Source organism: Opisthorchis viverrini (genome assembly GCF_000715545.1).
Source record: "Opisthorchis viverrini unplaced genomic scaffold opera_v5_80, whole genome shotgun sequence".
In the NCBI taxonomy this organism is placed as follows: domain Eukaryota; kingdom Metazoa; phylum Platyhelminthes; class Trematoda; order Opisthorchiida; family Opisthorchiidae; genus Opisthorchis; species Opisthorchis viverrini.
This window is the reverse complement of record NW_008751735.1, coordinates 556,175-575,568: the sequence shown is the minus strand read 5'-3', so window position 1 is coordinate 575,568 and position 19,394 is coordinate 556,175. Positions and strand designations below refer to the sequence as shown.

Here is a 19,394-nt window from a genome sequence, read left to right as displayed (position 1 = left end):
AACAAAAATCATCGTCTATCTTTACCGGAAAAACTGGACCAGATATGAATGACCTCTTCATCTGCTATCCCATCCCAGACCTGAGAACTACGGTCCAGCCTGTTGCACAGCCAGGCTTCTACGGTATTTAGAGACGATTCGGGTGATCAAAACAACCCATTACATGTACTATATGCGTAATTTAGCCTTTGACTGAGCGCTCTTTTCAAATGGTGATTAACTGTACGGAAACGGACCGAACGAAATCGTTCTTCATGCGAGGAACTCTTTGTAAACTAAAACTTTGCTCGACAGTTGTACCTAACTGAATCTTTGCAAAGTCAAAGTTGCTATTCTTTGGTGATGCTATTTAATTGTCCTAGCTCATTCAAAGAAGTACCTAATTAATCGTTAGGACAGTTTCTGCTAATGCGAAATTGCGAACAATACGATTGTTATGGAAACTGCGCGCATCGTATTCGTTTAACAGAAGAAAGTCGGTTGGAAGGATGCGATTTTGAGTTCTACTCATGCGGTTGGAAACTATTACTTTTATTGTCACTGTAAAAGTAAAGACGTGCGTAAAAAAACAGAAGCCATTGTGTTCGTTGAATTATATTAAATCGGTTTGTCCAGTGCAAACTGAAATGTTGAGTTAGCATCTGTGAGTCTGTTCAGGCCTTCAGTTGCTCATTTGTCATTCTAAACCTTCGGGTTGGAGTAAACTCCCCGTGTTTAATTAAGAATCATCATTACCAATTCTGTGACTCGTAGCTCGTTTGGAAACAGTCAATACTGTTCCAGCTGCCGTTCGATGTGATCACGTGACCATTAGGGGTGACGATGTGTTCAGTGATTTACAGAAAAAGTTACTTATGCTTACATAACAAGGATAAAATATGAATGTCGTCAGCATCATCGCCGTCGATATCATCCTGTTCAGCACCGCTATCGCCGTCATCGACTTCAACAGCATTGCCGTATTAATATTATGGGGTAGAATGCCCAGGAATAGCCCGTTTCTGGAGTCGAACGAATAAGGATGTTTGCGAAAGTGTTGAATCTTGATGAAGCTGAGACTATGTACCCATATGACGTACTCATACCTTCTCCCAAGCCAATTTCACGATCACTATTCCGTTGACACGTTCCCAGCAGTCTCCGTTCTCTCTTGTGGATTGGAACAAATACAATTCCCTTGTTGCTACTTGCTTTCCCGCTGACAGTTCAAAATAAGGATGGATTCGGATCTCCAAAGCTCCAGCACTCACTGTTCCTATTTTTGTTGCTGGTAGCCCCTAACATTTACTTTCCAGATCTTCATTTGCTTTTGTGCTGACGTTTTTGTAAACTCGTTGTAAAACCGAAGTATGAGAATACAGACGCACATTGTGGAAAATTGCTTGGCGAAAGTATCAGTGCTCGATCGATCAAACGCTCACCTAGCTCACACGTTGCGTTTCGCGTGCCCGGTCACGTGGCAGTTCAAGCGCGTGTAAAGTCATTTATTCCTCTGCAAACAAATTTGGTTTTGCGAGAAATCCACCTGGAACCCAACTGAATCTCTCGTTTATAATGTTCCTTCTTGCCTAAGGTGTTGGTTAAGTAAGGAAGTAATCTGCGCATAAAATTCTTCGGAACGCTTCCCACTGTTTATTTCTAGTGAAAAAGGATCTTCTTTTGGTTGGCTAGTGGTGTCAGGTGTTCAACACCTTTGCTAATTTCGTGCTATTTTGTTTCAAGTAGAACATAAGGTTGACGGAAACCCCGGGGACTGCGCCTACCTGATGAGCTCCAAAAAGGATGAAACCGGTCGTGGGCTGTCGACGGATTTTCAGCAACCTCCTGAGTAGTACATTACAAAAAAACAGTTATATCGAAACGACTAGCAACTCCTCTAACGTTCTATATGTTTCCAACATACCTAGAGGATGACAAGTTGGTCATTTCCTAGTACCCATCTTACGATTATTGTGCAGTTTCCTAGTGCCGAATGAAAAAAAAACAGAACTTCGCGTGTTTGACAACGCCTCGCTTTGTCTCCATTTTTTCAGCGTAACGAATTTCATGGCGTGGTGCGATTTTTCTTCCAAGGAGACGATTTGAAATATCAGGCCAAGTGTCTGCGCATTTCCAACACAACCACAGCATGTCAGCTGGTCAACATATTGGTGGAAAAATTCTATCCAGACCTGAAAATGCTCACTGCTGGCCGCTTTGCCTTGTACGAGTATCATACGTCCAGTGGAGGTAGGTCGTTTTGTTTGCCATAACTGATCAACTTTTCCCACATATCGTTGAAGTTTTGCACAAAACGGTGTGTAGTGTGTGCAGATTTTCAATCGAGCGTCAAAATTTATGGGTAATTACAAAGTTTGAATAATGTTACAAGAAAAGTGATCCTTCCACCAAGCTAATTGGCTATCACATTGCAACCCACTAGGCAACGGTTAAGGTGCAACGGTGATACTACTGATGGGGAGCATGCGAGTAGTATGTCTTCTCCTAAATCCGCTTTGAGTCTCTTGAAAAGTGAGATTTGTTACGGAATTTGTGAAGTCGCTCTGTAGCAGTTGCTTGCAATTGAGTAACAGTCAATGAATATCCTGGAAAGTTCGGGAAGACGCGTTCAAGGAGAAGACGGATATTCAGCTTTGTAAACAAGATGCATATGAGAGTTTCGCTCCTCTGTCCAATAGTCTGTAACTGTTCAGTTGGCATTTTCTAATAATTAACTCCGCAGCAAAGGCGTTCCTCCCTTCACAGGTAGTGAGTAGTTTGAGTGAAATGAATATGAACGGCTCATGAGCAGTGGTTACATTTTCCGTTTTCGATAAAACTAACGACACTGTCAATCAACCCTTGATAACTGAATGGGTTTTTCAAACTTCTGTTTGGGGGTTAGAACCCCCTGGGACTTCGTGACGTATGAAAAATGAACGCTACTGTTTCTCTGCTTCATTCTGTCGTCAGCCGCCACAGAAACACGTTGACTACGTCGTCCCAACGGGTAATGGCTTGTTTTCTACCCAAATTTTTAGTTTAGCAAACAAAAATGGCGGATACCCCCAGCATAGCCACTCTCTTTGAATCCGCCATAGACCGGATGAGGGTTGAGTACTGTACCGTTCGGCCACAAGCGACTATTTGTAGTGTGAATGATACAGTGGTCCACCCCTCTTGAAATCAAACCGTTCATTTCAAATGATCTGATTTCTCTATCTCCTGGAGTTGCGACCACTCTGGTTCGATTTTGTGGAATCACTTTTGGAGATCTAAACGCGAAACACAAGAACATTTTTAGAGTACGGTGGCCGCATTATTCTACGGCATTTGGAATAGATTAGCATCCTCGAAGAAAGCAGCTTTCTGTTAAAACGTTGACGTTTGCGAGATAGACCAAACAGCGATATTTTTGGGTGTTGACTGAATAGCCAGTGTGCTTCTTGTCCAGCCCCCTCAGTGGCGAGTTCTGTTTTGGTGGCAACGCGTATCAAACAGGTTATCACCTCATAATCAAGCTCGAACCGACCACTTTACCGGTCATTTGCATAGGGGTGGATCGAATGTAACCAGTTAGAGTTACGTCACACAGCAGCATGGGTCCAGTGTTGTGATCGATCGATTCCACCGTCATCTTTTTGGTTACTTCTGTTCAGGCACAGAGGACCTCCAAAGTCCTTACGGATCATATGATAGCTACGTACCCGTTAGGGTCAAGGTGATTGTACTTTCATCTTTTTGCCAACACGTTTGTGATTAAATCGAAGGCGACACTTCAGCGAAAGAATGCCTTTTGAACCCGAAGACTCAACTGTTACTTTGTGGTCAGTGTACAAAAGAAACAGTGACTAATATTCATTCGCCGCAGGAATTTGCTTAACAAACGCTTTGGTTTATACACGCTGAATTTTCTAACGCACTTGTACGGTGGATTGTCTGTTGGGAATTAACCCAATCGATTTACTACACGTCTAGGATCGATTTATCCGCTTGTGTGTGTAAGAAACGTTCGTGCACGTGGTCACTGTGTCAACGAAGCACAGTACATCTTGAGCACAATATCTGGGTGTTTCTCGTAATGAGCTACTCGAAGACATCTACCATGAATTTCTGAAAACTATTTTGGACGACAACCAAAATTTCAAACAATTTGGATGGCGTTGTGCCAGGTGGTTTTGTTGTCCCGACTCACCTGAGCCAATCAACTCCGTTTCTTGACTTCAGATTTTCTGACACGACTTTTGACGTGAAAATCTCACGCAATTTCATGTAATTCAAACCTGTTCACAACTTGTAGGGTTCGCAACGAATGGGCAACAGAGTGAACATCAGCCACATCAGATGCACTTTTTCGTAAGCTTTCGCATCAGGGGCAAAGATGAGTCCTGAGTCAGTTGCTCTCCTCTTAATAGTTGTTGACAAACAGTTGCTAGTTGTCAAACCTTCCCAGTGCGGTGGTTTGTATGAACTTCAGCTACGTTTTTTTGAATTAAAATGTAATTCATGTGCACCCTCCACATTGAGGTTCGCCGTTGTTTTTATGGGATACCTCAATGAAATTCTCGAAAGGGCTCGCTGGGAATCCCGAAATGCCCTGGCAGGAGTCTAAACGTGACTTAGTGTGAAAATTCATACCTCTACACAAAAACGCACTGTCTTGGAGCCTTCGTAGATTGATCATGTTAGGGTGAGAGTGTTCGCGGTCCGTAACGCAGCATTTCCTTCATCTTCTTTGATTGGAGACCTGAGTACTTTTACCGAATCTGTAGGAATGAGTCGATATTCACAAACCTACCTCATCAAAACTGCATGGAGATATGCTTAATCATGCGTTATTTATCAGTCCACTTGCCTTCGTAGTGAGACATTCGCAGACGAAACTGATGATTTTCTCAGCAGATGTTTGGGCATATTCCAGAAATATTTTTACATAGTAGTCAGACTACGGCTCAAGGCCGATGACAAGGAAGCAGGAGCCGTCAATTGCGCAGCACCTACTTTGTACAGGTCGCATGGCTAACGTTTGTGAGTCCCTCGTAATTGGACGCTGGTCAGAACTCAGCAACAACTTAATTAGGTAAGACGACCATTCGTCCGTCCTTTGTGCACTATAAGCTAGTATGGCGTTTGACGTTTGGTCACGAAACCGTCCCGGAAACTCCACGATTCTCATGAGGATTCCATCCGAGGAATTGTCATTGATGGAGCCAGTCAGCAAGATCGAAGGACCAGTGGCGCCGTGGCCACCACCCGTGGCTGTCATGGGTTGGTTCGTCTCAGCCGAGTCATATTATCATCCACACATCACAATTTAGCGCTGGCACTTCAGACCGCAGGTGATGATGCTAATGACCGAAGGACCGATGGGATAAATTTGACTAGACCTTCCAAAGTTATGAAGCTTTCGTATTGACATGCATATCTTGCAGTAAAGAACTCCAGTCAAGTCAGTCGTTTCAAGCACTTAGAAGGCCTGAATAAAACCCCATGGTCTTAGGTCGTGTGTGTTGTTCATTTGGATAACCAATTTGCCATGTTTACTTGGTCTAAATGGGTCTTGGGAGTAAGGTTTTTGATTGCACATAGTCAAGGATTCTAAGAAAACAATAAAATGGGTGTCATTGAAATATTATGGGAAATTCGTACAACCACTTGGAAACCAGTCTGGGGAGGTCAAGCAATGACTAAGCAACAAAGTATGGAAGTCATTACCAGCGAACTCAGCTGTGCAGGTCGCTGCTGCCTCCCAGGATGGGGATCCCGAGACGGATAACCCATTCATGCCCTCAATGTCGCCCGTCCATCCAAGCTGTTGCCTTCAATGCATGTCTGTCTTCCCATTCTATTCACTCAAATGTCCACCGACAACCCTGTATTTACGCATCAATTATATCAGCTCCCGCTGCTTCCAATGCGAATCCATCTACCCAATATCCTGAATCACGAATGTGAACGAAACTGTGGCACTTATGACGACTGTACGACAGGTAGTGGTTCTTACAGCCGATGATGATGATGACTTAGCTGAGTCTCTTGTCAAAACCAAATTCTTGCGTAAATGAGGGCATATGTCGAAAGTATGTATTCCAACTTGTATATAGTTACGATTGCCAAATGAGAAACTGCTTTCGGAAGTGCACTGCAAAAGAGCTTGGTTACAAGCAACATCTGTGAGCTAGCTAAGATTGAATGATAAGCGAATAATCACACTTGTGCGGGAACCAAATAGAAAACATTACATCGTGTTCACAGTTCGCTGTTTACTAATGATATTACTAGTATTCTGCTGGATGAGTAGCCTTAACCCCTCCAACCCCGCATTAGGTTGAGCTACATTTGAAAGTCCTGTTGATAGTCCATTGGGCACAATAAAGCCACGTTTGTTTTATATACTCTGACCGTTGACCCCCCACTTGTCAGCTGATCTAGTGGGAATGCCTGCTCCACCTCACTTCTGTGTACCTGGACTTCATTTGTTCTCCACCATGTCTCTGCCCAATAGGTTAACATTTGACGTGAGTTGGTCCGTTTAGTGAGCCCAACGCACGATACACCAGGTCGGATGCCCAAACGGCGCTGGTCTAACTTAACATGGAAGAGGTTTTTTCAGTCATAAATGTTCAAGACAATTTACACAGATTCAACGTTGTCAGCTAACCGTCTTGATGCGCATGTTTACTCTAGTTGAACTTAATGCAGAACAAAATGCTCAACTAAGAGACTGGTCGCATATATTTTAGTACAACATGCCACCGTGCCTCCTTGGTACGTCTGCAGTAAACCACGCGGTTAACCAGTGGAATAAGATCAGTATTTCATCACGTTTGTAGTCTCGGAAAAACAGGACTTAGTGTAAAGTTCTCGTTACTGATGTTACACTTCGTATCGAGGGCATCTTCGTCATTTAACATGTTTTTAACCAAAAGGCTTGCAACTTTTTCACCGTCTTCAAGCTTGTTATGCTTGCACAGAGGGGACCGTTTGCTATTCTTCAAGTGCATTAACTGTTCGCCAATGGAATTAATCGGCGCCTATCTGTCTACAAGATGGTAAGAGCGCGAATTTACTGATTGGAAGGTCCGTGTTTCGAACCCGATCTCTGCCTCTCGACTTCCCCTGTCTAGGCTTGGGCAACCTGGCAGTATCCCAGCCATCGCGCTTCCTTCGGGTGGCATGGCAGCTAGACACCGGTAGAGCGTTACAGCTGAGCGATCTGTCCACAAATTCGAACACGATTCGGTGAATGCGTTCGGTTTTGTACTTTTTTCTCATGTCGAATCGTCATGCCACCGAAACTAAGGTCTTTTTGAACTTACACAATCGTTCTTTTGTTAGTTCGATCTTGAACATCATCGTCCTGAATGTACCTCCTCACAAAGGCTTCACAGAATGCACTTGAAATCCCCGCGCGTATTGTAAACTGACGGACGACTTCACCTCGTTAATTATAGGCTCGAATTCGGAACTTACGGTATAATGTGGGATGGTCGCTGGAATGATGAGAGATAATTCACTCATCCACGTGATGGCGTTCTGTATTGGCTTTGCGTTCCCGTTTCAAGTGCAAAAACACAAAGTTTTGTCGTTCACCCTGAGTCTGTGTTACTTTCTCCAGCTGCCAATCAGTGACTGTCGATTTAGGAAGATGAAATCCTCGTGACTTGATTGTGTGGCTTATCATCACCAACAATAACGCGCTGGTTTTCTGGTATGTCATTGCATTCGTAATCGTCCAGGCATTGGTGGATGGTCCACGGAATTCCGCGCTCATTTGCATAGCATTGATTACGTATAGCTGAAGCAGACACGAATCTGTCACACGGTCTTATGGTTTGAATATGTTCGCGACCATCAAGGCGTGTCATGCATACGCCAACGGGGTTCAAGAATTACGAAAACTGTATCATCATTGTTGGTAGTGTGAGAAGATCTGGAATTTCAACGGAGAATTCGTCTCCTAGGTGAAGTCATTTCATGCCGAAAAGCCGAGAAACATTGTACATCTGTTTCACTCTTATTGAAAATCGTCGTCAGTGCGCACCTTACGAAACTCCAGGAAGTTTTGAACCCGCGACCTCTCGGCTAGTAGTTTGAACACTCAACCTTTCGGTCACGAGTAGATGATCAGCAGTGCGATTAGCTGGGACTAGCCAGCACACTAGTTCTCCTTCACCCACATCCTATGTGGGTGCTGCTGATCAGCCGCTCGCAGCCAAGCGATCAAGTGTTCGAAGTACTAACTAGGAGGTCGCGGGTTTGAAACTCCCTACTTACTACTGATGATTTCCGATATGAGTGAAACATCTGTACACCGCTTGTCGGCTTTTCAGCACAGACTGGCTTCACTTGCTGGACTAAATCTCCATTAACCTTGATACCAGTCACGAGCCTTCCGGAGTAAATGCACTCCAACCCGGGACTGTCAGCACCGTTCTGGACCGTCATCAAACTGAACACGTGATAGTCCATTTACTTTGAATTCTCGATGTAACACCCAGACGATGCTTTCGATTTGCATTTTTTTAGTCACCAAGTTGGAAATATTCACTCTGTACAGTGAGAAAACTCACGAGTCTTCCGCATTTCAAGTAAATAATCGTAAATAATCAGTAACCTGAAGGAGCCATTTCTGCAGGGCAGTTTATCTCCCTTGAAGCTGTCTTTTTGTTCTCGACCCCTTCATTTGATCGTGAGGGCCAGACCACTATCGATTGCGCTTGGCTCACCGTGTATCCTTATACAAAAATGAACTCTCCCATTAAGCCTCTAAGAAGGGTTGATCAAAGTTTTGGAAGCTTTGTGCACAAGGCTCCTCACGAGGGAGTGAGACAGTCAGGCTTTCGTTGTTTGTGAGTTTGGTGGCTTGAAGCAGCATTTTTTTATTATACAAAAGATTGTTCTTTCCCGGCTGGGGGTTACCGTACTACAGGATAGCCGTATAGTATGCGAGACAAGTTATTTTCTCGACTGTACACATATGTCTAAGGTTACTGAGGTCTTCCCGACAGCACACAACCCATTTTGTTGTCCTTCGGGCGCGTCACTTGGTTATAGTCCTTGTGTTTTCATCGATGTTACGTTCTACATGCACATCAAACTGTACGCAATCAGCTGCAAATTGAACTTGCATTAATGGGGGACTCATCAGAATCTTCCCTTCAACCAATTGTACTACGCATGAGTGCATCTCGTCACTTTCACATAATTGTTGATGGGAAGTCAAGTGCTGCCACTACCTCGTGAGCTCCAAGAATGGGGAAAACAGTTATGGGCTTTTAAACAGTTTTCAGCAATCTTATAATTGAAAAAGGATCTTTTTCAGATAAGCCCCGCCAAATATTAACCCCCGCCACCCAAAAAGATTGGAAGAAAGTGGATATGAAGTTTGTACTTTTAGTTTTATTGAAGAGGGTGAAATTGGGACATATCATTAATGATTTGCATGAAGGGGTGTGTTTTTCGGTACCTCTGTCTCCAAACGAACTCACACAAGTAGCTGTCCACCAAAGATCGGTGTGTGCCGCATTGGTGTTTATTCTGCATCTTGTAGACTTGCCAAAGAGATTCGATGGTTTGTGTATGAGCTCCAGTTTTCGGTACGATGAACCATTTCAGGAGTACAATTCATGTCAATCATGGTTTCAATTCTTTGGTATGATGCCCTTTTTAAAGACCGATTTCCTGCCGGCACCGTCGGACCTTACACCTCCACCTGTCAGAAACAGTTGAAAGTGTCATTTGGTGGCCATTGTTGCTTAAACGTTGCTGGTGGATCACTCCGTGGCCTTGCAAAAAACGTATTGCCTTGCTCCACGTCATGAACGAGAGTTGAAAGCGTCAGAAGGTTCATTTAAGGTCTTACGTCCGAGCGGAGAAAATGTTTGCACAAAATGAGCCTAGATGCGGATAAGGAATTGTTTTCATCAAAAATAGGCCAAGGTTGTGTGCGTACGTTAAATTGGAACTGGCAAAAAGTGGCGGGGCTTAACTTTGCGCGCACGCACTTTTGGCATTAGTGGTGGGGCTCATCTGGAAAAGATCCTTAAAAAATATGCTTCAATATATCGAATACCATGCTAAGTGAAATAGAAGACAGTCTTTGTGCAACACATTCGGTTAAAGGATATAACAGACGGGGTACTCAGCTGGGAGTCAGTTGAATCTCTGGACAACGCTTGGGCGATTTTCAAATGAATGGAGTTTTTCGAAGACAAAAAACCCTAATAATTGTTCACTCGCACGTAGAACAACCTACAGTTCACTCCACGGATCACATTCGAATTCGCTTTGCCATTTGAGTAGCCAACTTAATTGAGGGCTTGATTTTCGAGAGGTTCCACTTGTGTGATGCTTATTTCCATAACCGTTCAGCTCTATTGATCATTACACAGGCTGTATTTTTACGGGATTGAGTGGCGCTACCTCCGAGCACGGAGGATCTGATGAGGTCTTCGACCAGTGATGTCTCACAAGCATAATATGAATGGACTAGTTCTTCCGAAATCTCATCCTTTATGTACTACTCGGACCAAGTTATCGTCTATCAAAACGACATTTTAATCATGCCTAATTCATGGTAAGACAAAACAGGAAGTGGTCCAATCCTGACTTACGGAAAGGACTTAGGGTGTTGTTGGTGGTAACGGCTTCTCAGAGTAGTGTAGAATATGTGTGCTCCTCTCTGTTTCTGAATGGAGAGGTTGCAAGTTATGACTGCCAGTCAGCTTGTAGCTTGTAGCCTCTATAAGCGAGCGTTTGGAATTGTAGCACCTTTTTCAGTGCGACCTTTTTCCTCCTCCCTTTTTGATCCTTTTTTGATCTTCAGTGTTTCACCGTAATAAATCAATATCGATTTACTTCAGTCAGGAGCCAGCGTTACCACATTGTTTTCGCTGCCAGGGATGCTGATGCTGATTGGCTGATTCGCATGCATGAGATAGACTCACTTTAGTCACTTGCTCTCACTAACTTACTAACTTGGACATACCGATTGATGTTCGGGGGAGAAAACTGAAGCCTAATGCACGAATAATTCCTAAATTTATTTCACCTCCAGAGGTCCGATGTAGTTCAACTTACTATTACGATTGACAGCATCACCTACCGATTGCTTCAACACCGCGAACATGTCTGCCCTGAGTAAAAAACGAAGGGTTTTTTTTTCATATGGCCATCAGAGTTGGCACAGCTTGGCGAATTTGAAAAGTGAATGCTCCTTCCCGTCCTACTCAGCAAAGGACCCGTGAGAGCATTAACCACAGGCGAACGTCAGCATTTCCTAGCCTTTGGACGTTGTCAAACTCATCATGTAGAAGCTCTGAAAAGCGCTACCAGTGCTCACGGGGTATCAGACAGGCCCATCACAAGAATTTTCACACGTTCGCCAGTTTACGGATCCAGCACGCGCTCGTGGAGTAGTACCCACACGCTCGCCTCCCAAGTCATATGTCCGAGGTTCTGATCCCGGTACGGTCAGAGATGCGGGTTGCTGATGAGGGGTACTCAAATCTGGCGCTTCTCGTCTTTGAAAGGTTTTGAGAAAAATTGGCGTGAGAAAACTATCAAAGCGAGAGTGGTCTGAATAGTACACCATACTCACTCGAATAACTATCAACACTTAACTCAAGATCTTTGTGTGGTGGTACTTATAGTAATAAAAGTTTTAATGATGATCGTAATAGTGACGATTACAATACCAATGGTTGTCGTCAGCAGTCCGCATCCTATTCTGCACCTTCCCTCATTTCAGTCTGCTTCAACTCACCTGGAATGCTACTCATGAGTAGCAAGTATGAAGCAAGTTAAATTATCACCGCAACTCGATTATCGCTTTAAGAACGTAGGTTAAAAAGGAAGACGAACCCTCATAATAGCAAATGACTTACCTCAATTCGAGACACCAGGTAACTGGACGCACACATAGTTACATCTCACACTTTAGCTCAAAAAATTAATTAAATTAAAATTAATTATCAACAAAAAATGTAAAAGTTTTGTTTTTCTTCGAAAGTGAACCGTACGTCGTCACAAAGGTTCAGGAAGTCGGAGTCCCTTTCTTAACCGATCTGTAACTTTGACTTTTACGATCCGAAATCTCTCCTTATGTGCAGCAGGATGACGATGAATGATGACAAATGCATTCTCTCAGGGATCCCCAAGTCGATTTTTCATAAAATTTTGAATGTCTCCTGCTTGCGAAAACTCTCGTGGAAAAGTGATAAATCTTGGAGAGGAGGGATCCGATGGCGCGATATCTGTGAATTTGCATATTGTTTCAGAGAGTTAGCAAAAGGAAACTTCTTTTCATGAAGGAAACTACTCACAAGGTTGCTGAAAACTCTTCGACAGCCCACAACCGGTTTCGCCCTTCTTGGGGCTCATCAGGTAGGCGCAGTCCACGAGTTTCCGACAACCTTATGCTCTACTTGAACCAAGATCACGTATAAAATCACTCAAAACGACATTGCACTTGACTCGTCAGGTTGAACATAATTAATAGTGATACCACTTACCTGCCAGCAATTGCAAGGAAGAGTAATTCACATGAAAAGTTGACTTTCCATCTGATAAGTCGTCATTCGGAGGGCCAGTGAACAAGTGGCCACGGGATTTAAATTCCATGGCCAAAGGATTTGTAGCGCTATATCCTGTCTGAGTGCGAGCCAATCACACCGCCGTTCAGCTGCTAGTAGCCGAATGGTTTATGTCTCACCAACTAGCCGTTTGGTTACGCGTCCAAATATCCCTTTAGATCAGTTAGTTGAGCAATGCTAATGGTTCTCAACGAGGATGAAGCAGCTATACAGAACTTCTCAGTTTCTCCGCCTAGGGACGAAATCTCGTTTGCATTTTCCGAGTCTCATGCTAACAATGGTGATCCTCATCCCTGCGACAGGATGAGCTGACCCACAGTTGTCCCATACTGTTGCTGTCCACTAACGGTTGTCAGATGTTTGATCCTCAACTTCCAAATCTGACTGCGGAAACTGATGCCGTTTTTATTGGATTAAAGCCGAAATCCTTCAGATTTTGTCTGAGTAGACCGATTCAACCACTTAGCTCCCCTCCAAGAAGGTACTGTCAAACTGAATATGGCGAAGGACCCAGTGCAAGCTTGCAGAGCTCTTTTTCCGGTTTTCAGGCAGCGTGACTTAACTACTGAAGTCGTTGCTGCCACAGTGGCTGTCTAGAAAGTGCAATACTGAAACAGTGTTCACTAACAACCGCGTTGAGTATTTTGCCGAGTCATCGGATATTCAGAATGTGATTAAGACATCAATGGTCGAAAACCTCGAGTTTGTGGATTGTTATTGAACTGTGATACTTTAAATCTGTACAAAACTCCTTCGTAGGTATCACTCGTCATGTCATTAATCTCACCTTGAACGGTACCACGTATGTGCCCAATCTATCGGGTTCTATATCCTCAAATTTTTGTCTGAGCCTGATAATTTGATACTACATCACTGTTTTTCACTCTGCTGATCGCATCTTGTCAGTGTTTCCTACTACCTCAGTGGATTGATCGTTGTTAGAACAGCAGATTTCCGTACGGTGATCATACGGAAACCAATTGTAGGTTTTTTAAGGGACTCAACGTTGGCTCAGTTACGAGGCTAAGGCTGAATTAGCATTGTAACGTGTGCAGCGATGGAGCGACTGTAGCCGACAGGAGCACGAGGTGCGTAATATTTTTTCAACTTCTCAGTGCAGAATCTTACTGGCTGGTCCAGAATGAGATGAAGCGTAGAATGTATCAAAATTAAAACGGATGATTCCATTTCCAATAACCAAAATCGATAGTCATTTCAATTCAGTTCACTTTTCTAGCTCACATACCGTGCATCGAAATGGAGTGGTTTCAGCTGCTGCAGTTTCATCCACGAAGGATAAGAGAACGACAGTCGGAAGCGATCGTTCATTCATTTAACTGATGTCAAACGGTTCTTGTTATCCGATATGGCAGGAAATGAAAGCCTTAACGCAAAACCGCACCTGGCAGCTTGACACAACCACTTTGGTCAGGCTCGCTAACTATTGGTTTGTCTCGTCCCGGCTTCCTCATCCGGGACGACGTTGCCAACGTTGATCGATAGAACCAGGCACATGGTGAACAGAAAATAAACAAAGCTACTAATGACGAATCCCAACTTATTTAAACATCAAGTAAACAACATCTTCCCTAGCACAGGATAACCTCAAATTCGGATCCCCTGTACAATTGAAATTCGCCATAGAAAGCGAAGAATCCATTACTATTTGATAAATACAGTGACACCTTCGTCAACCTGAGGCTATTGACTCCAGATGTAGTACGTGATGCCATTACATTCAATTATTAATCGCTAGCGCCCCCAGGATAACCGCTTCGTCACTGACTGTAAGGCTGTTGAAACAGTTGTCTTCTTAGGTGAAATTCTGGGTTATGGGGAAATGAACTTCATTCACACGAAGAACTGAACTGGTTCCTTCAAAAGCTTCATAAACGAAAGATTCAGCTGGGTCCTAGGTGCGCCCCCCGGTCAAAATGGTATGCAAATGAGTGTATTCCGCTAAACTAGTTTCCATTCGTTCTAGCTTTGACTGCAAATCAGTCATTATTGGTGAGTGGCAATAAGCCACTCTCGGACCACGTTTCTCAGGCACCTATTGTGGCGTATGCATCGAAGCTGTCCAGAAACATCACTAGCCTAGATTCGCACACTAAATTGAAACACGTTCAACCTTCAAACGAGACCTACCGTGGTCCTGCTGTGATCTTTGGTGTACTATGCACAATGAACATGCAGTCAACGTACGCTCTCTTTGGTTTTTTTACTAGACGGCATGCTAAAAATTGTTTTGGTGTTATGATACATCCTAGATCGGCGGTTTCCGCTCTGGGGGGATAACCCTCAGTTTAAACGACTTCCTCTCGTGAAAACACTTTTTTTATGAAATCAGCAACACGAAATAGTTATTTGGTTGTTAGTCTGTTCAAACAACTCACCCGAGCTACCTACATTCCACAACATTGCGAAATAGTTATACACACAAATCTGAGCTTCAGGGCAAAACCAAATAACATGTGATTTGACGTGAGAACTCGGTGGTTTCTCGTTCCTCCAAAAGTCTCTCATTCTCGCGCTTGCAAACTTTTGACATGATACTACTTATATGGCTTCTGGAAACTTTGCAACAACTAATGACCGATTCACCCTTCTTGAGGCCCATTGGTCGTAACCAAGTTTCTATCAGGCTATTGTTCTATGTGAACAATACATTTTATGAAGTTAGAGAAATACATTTACTTATCATTTACTTGTCAACAGAAAATTCAACGAAATCCCAGCTGAATCTCATTTATGATATGCTTCAACCAAATTCATTGCACAAAAACTGCCCCATGTTCTAGTTGGTACGATATCCTAGGTATCAAACTAGGAGCGGATTGTCAATGAGCTTTCAACAACCTTATAAGTAATGTTTAGCCATGGAATATGTACGACTTTTCAAAAAGTCGTGCGAACTAAAATTTGAAGTGGTCCTTGGGCAGCCAATCCAGTTGCAGAATAGCCGAACGACTAATTTAATAGAGTTTCATGTTAACATCAACGCCATTTACAAACGAATTCACCTCGCGAAGTGTGTACAACTTGGTTCCATTAGAAAGCAATTTCGTTGAAAACTAGGAGACATCGTCTACCTGAGGAGCCCCAGGGGCTGTAGAAAATCCAGGTAGTATGTATTTTATGTATCACTGTTAATGAGTTTGACGAATAGTTCTTTGGAAATTGGTGAAATACAGTCATTTGCACACCGGTTTGACTTTCACTAGAGACCAAAATGAGTCTCTCGTTTATGATGTTCTTCAGAAACCTTATAAGTAGTATGTTACTTCTGTACCTCCTGAGGACCTTTTTGAATTCTCAATGAAAAGGAATTGTAGTGAAGTCCCTTCGTAGCACGGAGGCACATGTATTTTTTGTGTGGGGGGCGTACTGAATGTCAGTGTTTGCATGCCGATGACGATCAAGAAGCGTTTCAACGGGCAAGTGATGCATCCAGTGAGGAAGCTCATCAATCCAAGTCTCGGAAACATTCGTGTAAACATTCCAGTGTCTTTCTTTAGCAGGAAACCAAGGTTCATGTTAGCTGATAAAAGCTGAAAGCACCGTCATTTTGTGGTAATCTGTTGAGCAATGAAAAGTAACCGACAAGTCGGTGATATGTGTAGAAATTTCTATAACCAAACCGGCGATGTTGAGGGAAGAAAGCTGTCGAACGAAACGACTGAATCTTCAAATTTTAAGGTACGCCTTATCAAACTGTTCGTACCTTTTATTGTGTGAGGCCGTACAAAGTTGAATACAATGAGATAAGCATCGACCATAGGCTCGATAGAGGGAACGAAGTGACATTGAGGAAGATAAATTTGGTCTGCGTTCTGTTCATTACAATGTGGGATAGGGCCCTAACAATGAACTTTGAGTTTTGTGATCGAAGGTACTATAAACGAGGCAAAATACGTTTAGATCAGTAAGTAACACTGTCCAGAGAAGATACACAACCCTATTAAAACGCTCGTACATTTCCTGTTATTTTCTGCTTGGTCGTAGTCATAATCTTGTTTCGATTTTACAGTCGCTCATAAACCCCTTCAAAGGCGGGAAACTTTACAGATAAGTGATGTTGAATGCTCAGTATGTGCCGGCCTGGTGAATTGGCCTCCCCCAGGAGTATCCCTTAAACAGGTTGTTTCACCTTCTTAGAAGTGCATGCATTTATTGGTGATACAAAGTTGCTTGCATATTATGCAGCCACTTGACCCAATAGTGAGTTTGATTTTCTACACTGAGATGTCAGCGCACATGGATTTCGGCGAATTCTCGCATGACTACCACATTGGAACCAGGCTTTCTACCTAGCGCATAGTTCACTTGACTATATGACTTGTTACGTACGTTACAAATTTAAACCCCATGTTGTTACTGCCGTTGGTCTCGGCCAAAAATATGAGGTGTAGGAACTACTAACTATCTTTTGAGTAGTAACACCGGGCAAACTACCACTTCCATTCTGTTCGTCTTCTCCCTTTTGGTTTTCGCCTGAGTAGACCACAGTTGAGCACCCACGCTTGTCGCAATCGCTTCCAATTATGTTTCTGTTCGCTTGGGAGAGAAATTCCGTTACATTCTCCTCAAATTCGGACGGCAGGTGTCATTAGTTGCTTAAGCAAGCGAGAGGATGACACCAAACTTACGAATCCGTTTCTGACACTCATTGGGCAAAAGTGCCACTTACCATAAACTCTGTGCTAGTCAACTCTCCAAGTCAATGTGGCACAGTAGTGTGCCATATGCAAAACCAACGATAGGACGCCCATTCTCACGTGTGAATCGCCTCTGATTTTCTTCTGGAACTTGTAGTTAAGCCTCATAGAGGTATGAAAATGAATAACACGTTTTCACAAAGGAAACTACTCACAAGGTTGCTGAAAACCCTTCGTCAGCCTTCGGCCGGTTTCGCTCTTCTTGAGGATCATCAGATAGGCGCAGTTGCCGAGTTTCCGTCAACCTTATGATCTACTTGACCCCAAATTGGACTGCTTTCGGCAAATACATTCATTTGTATATCAATTTGTTTTCACTAAATACTCATTTGAATCTCTCATTTATGATATTCTTCAAGTGGATGCGCTTCACAAAAGCGGTCTCATGTTTCAGTCGGCACGATATTCCAGATATCGCGGTATATTTTCAAAGCAAATTTTCTTCTTACAAACTCAACATGTCATTTTTCAGGGAATTGGGAGTATGAAAAGTCAGAAGACATAAACTTCTGACATTCCACATTGTCCGAAATAGCTTGGTCTATTAGGGTAGTTAGTTGGAGGGGACTGATAGTCGTTCAGCTGTAACACCCTTTTGATGCCTGACTGCCATGCCACCAGAAGGAAGCACGAGAGAGCTGGGATATTGCCAGGTTGCCAAGCCTAGACAAGGGAAGTCCAGAGACTTCCCACGAACCACGGTCAGTAAATTCGCACTCTAACCACTGAGGCCCACAACCAAAAAACAACACTATTCCGATAAATCCGATGAGTAGAACACTAGAGATGCGTCCAATATCAGCACAAATTCGAATATTGAGCAGTATCGTGAGCTCCATGGTTACATTAGGATCTACATGGATCTACGTGAACCTGACCAATGTTACAGAGTTTTTATCACAAACCACGTTATGCCACAGAGGTCAAGAGTTTTTTCCCCTTCTTTTTTCTGTCATACCGTGCTCTTATTAATATCCGCGTGGAAGATCAGCTTCCCCTGAGACCATCAAGACCAAACGCACCAACTCTTGTTTGGTTTCCGTTCTGTCTGTGGTCACTAGCGTTCATTATGGGTTTGTATTTAACCATACAAACACCACCCCTATTTGCTATGGGCAGTTGGCCTCTTTGGTGTGCAAAGCAACACCAGCTTTATTGGCCACAGGAAGCAGACAACGCCCTTGTGGTTGTCCGTGAATCGGGACGATTTTAATCATCTGCATCACCTCGGCTTTTCTGTCTTGCACCACCAGAAAAATTCTCTCTTGTTCTTTACCAACTTTTCTCTGAACAGAGCGCCGTTTGGGTGCGAACGAAGCACCACTTTTGGTCCAACTGAACTACGCCTATGACAATCACGAAGTTCGCTTCATTCTGCGTGACGAGTCAAAACCGTTGCCAACTGCTCGACAGCAGCAGGCCTTGGAGGTAAGCCGTTTCTAGTCCGAAGTTCTTTTTCCTCCAAATTGTGTGTGCAACGATGCTTTCGTCCGTCACAATACTGCAGATTTCGAAGTTGAGCAAATGACCAAACGCCGCACTACAATGGAACTATGCAACCGATTGCTCAGTCGATTATCTAGTGACACTTTTGACTCAGCTGTTGAATACGCTTGAACGTACAGTCGATCGGTCATCACAGAATCATCTCCAATCATATAGTTAGCAACAGCCTGACTAAATTTATACCCACTTCACCATATCACTGTCGCCTCTAAGTTCGGAGGGAAATCACATTTTCAAAAACATTTTACCCGAGGAATACATTGGATTGGGTCACTCTCTTGGGCGCCTACTCCTCAGAAACAATCGTCACTTTCGAGGACCCATGGTCTCTGCAGTCGGTTCGATGTGAATGCTGCCACTTGTCAGAGCAGATACAATCTTCAGTTGATTTTAGCGTCCTGGGTAAACTCCTGCAAATGTTAACTACCCGCGTGGATGGCTTGTTTCCGACTCTTATCGTTGAGTCCCGCATCAACAACATTCTCCGTAGCATTTGTCATGCTGAGTTCATCTCGTATTTTTAGTACTGTCTGGGTTCACCATCGACCAATCAGGTCGCTTCCCAGTTCTAGCTTTTCTCCATCGTTCCGAAACC

The 19,394-nt window shown here is 43.5% G+C and overlaps 1 protein-coding gene across 1 annotated transcript in view; it reads left to right on the top strand.

The window, feature by feature from the left end:
* T265_04653 (hypothetical protein) overlaps window positions 1-19,394 on the top strand; it is a gene marked incomplete at both ends in the record, with an annotated part of 93,800 nt that overhangs the window by 15,404 nt on the left and 59,002 nt on the right. The window contains 2 exons of the mRNA XM_009169444.1: window positions 2,034-2,229; window positions 18,588-18,721. Of these exons, the coding sequence (XP_009167708.1) occupies window positions 2,034-2,229; window positions 18,588-18,721 (330 nt within the window). The remainder of the gene's footprint in view (window positions 1-2,033; window positions 2,230-18,587; window positions 18,722-19,394) is intronic.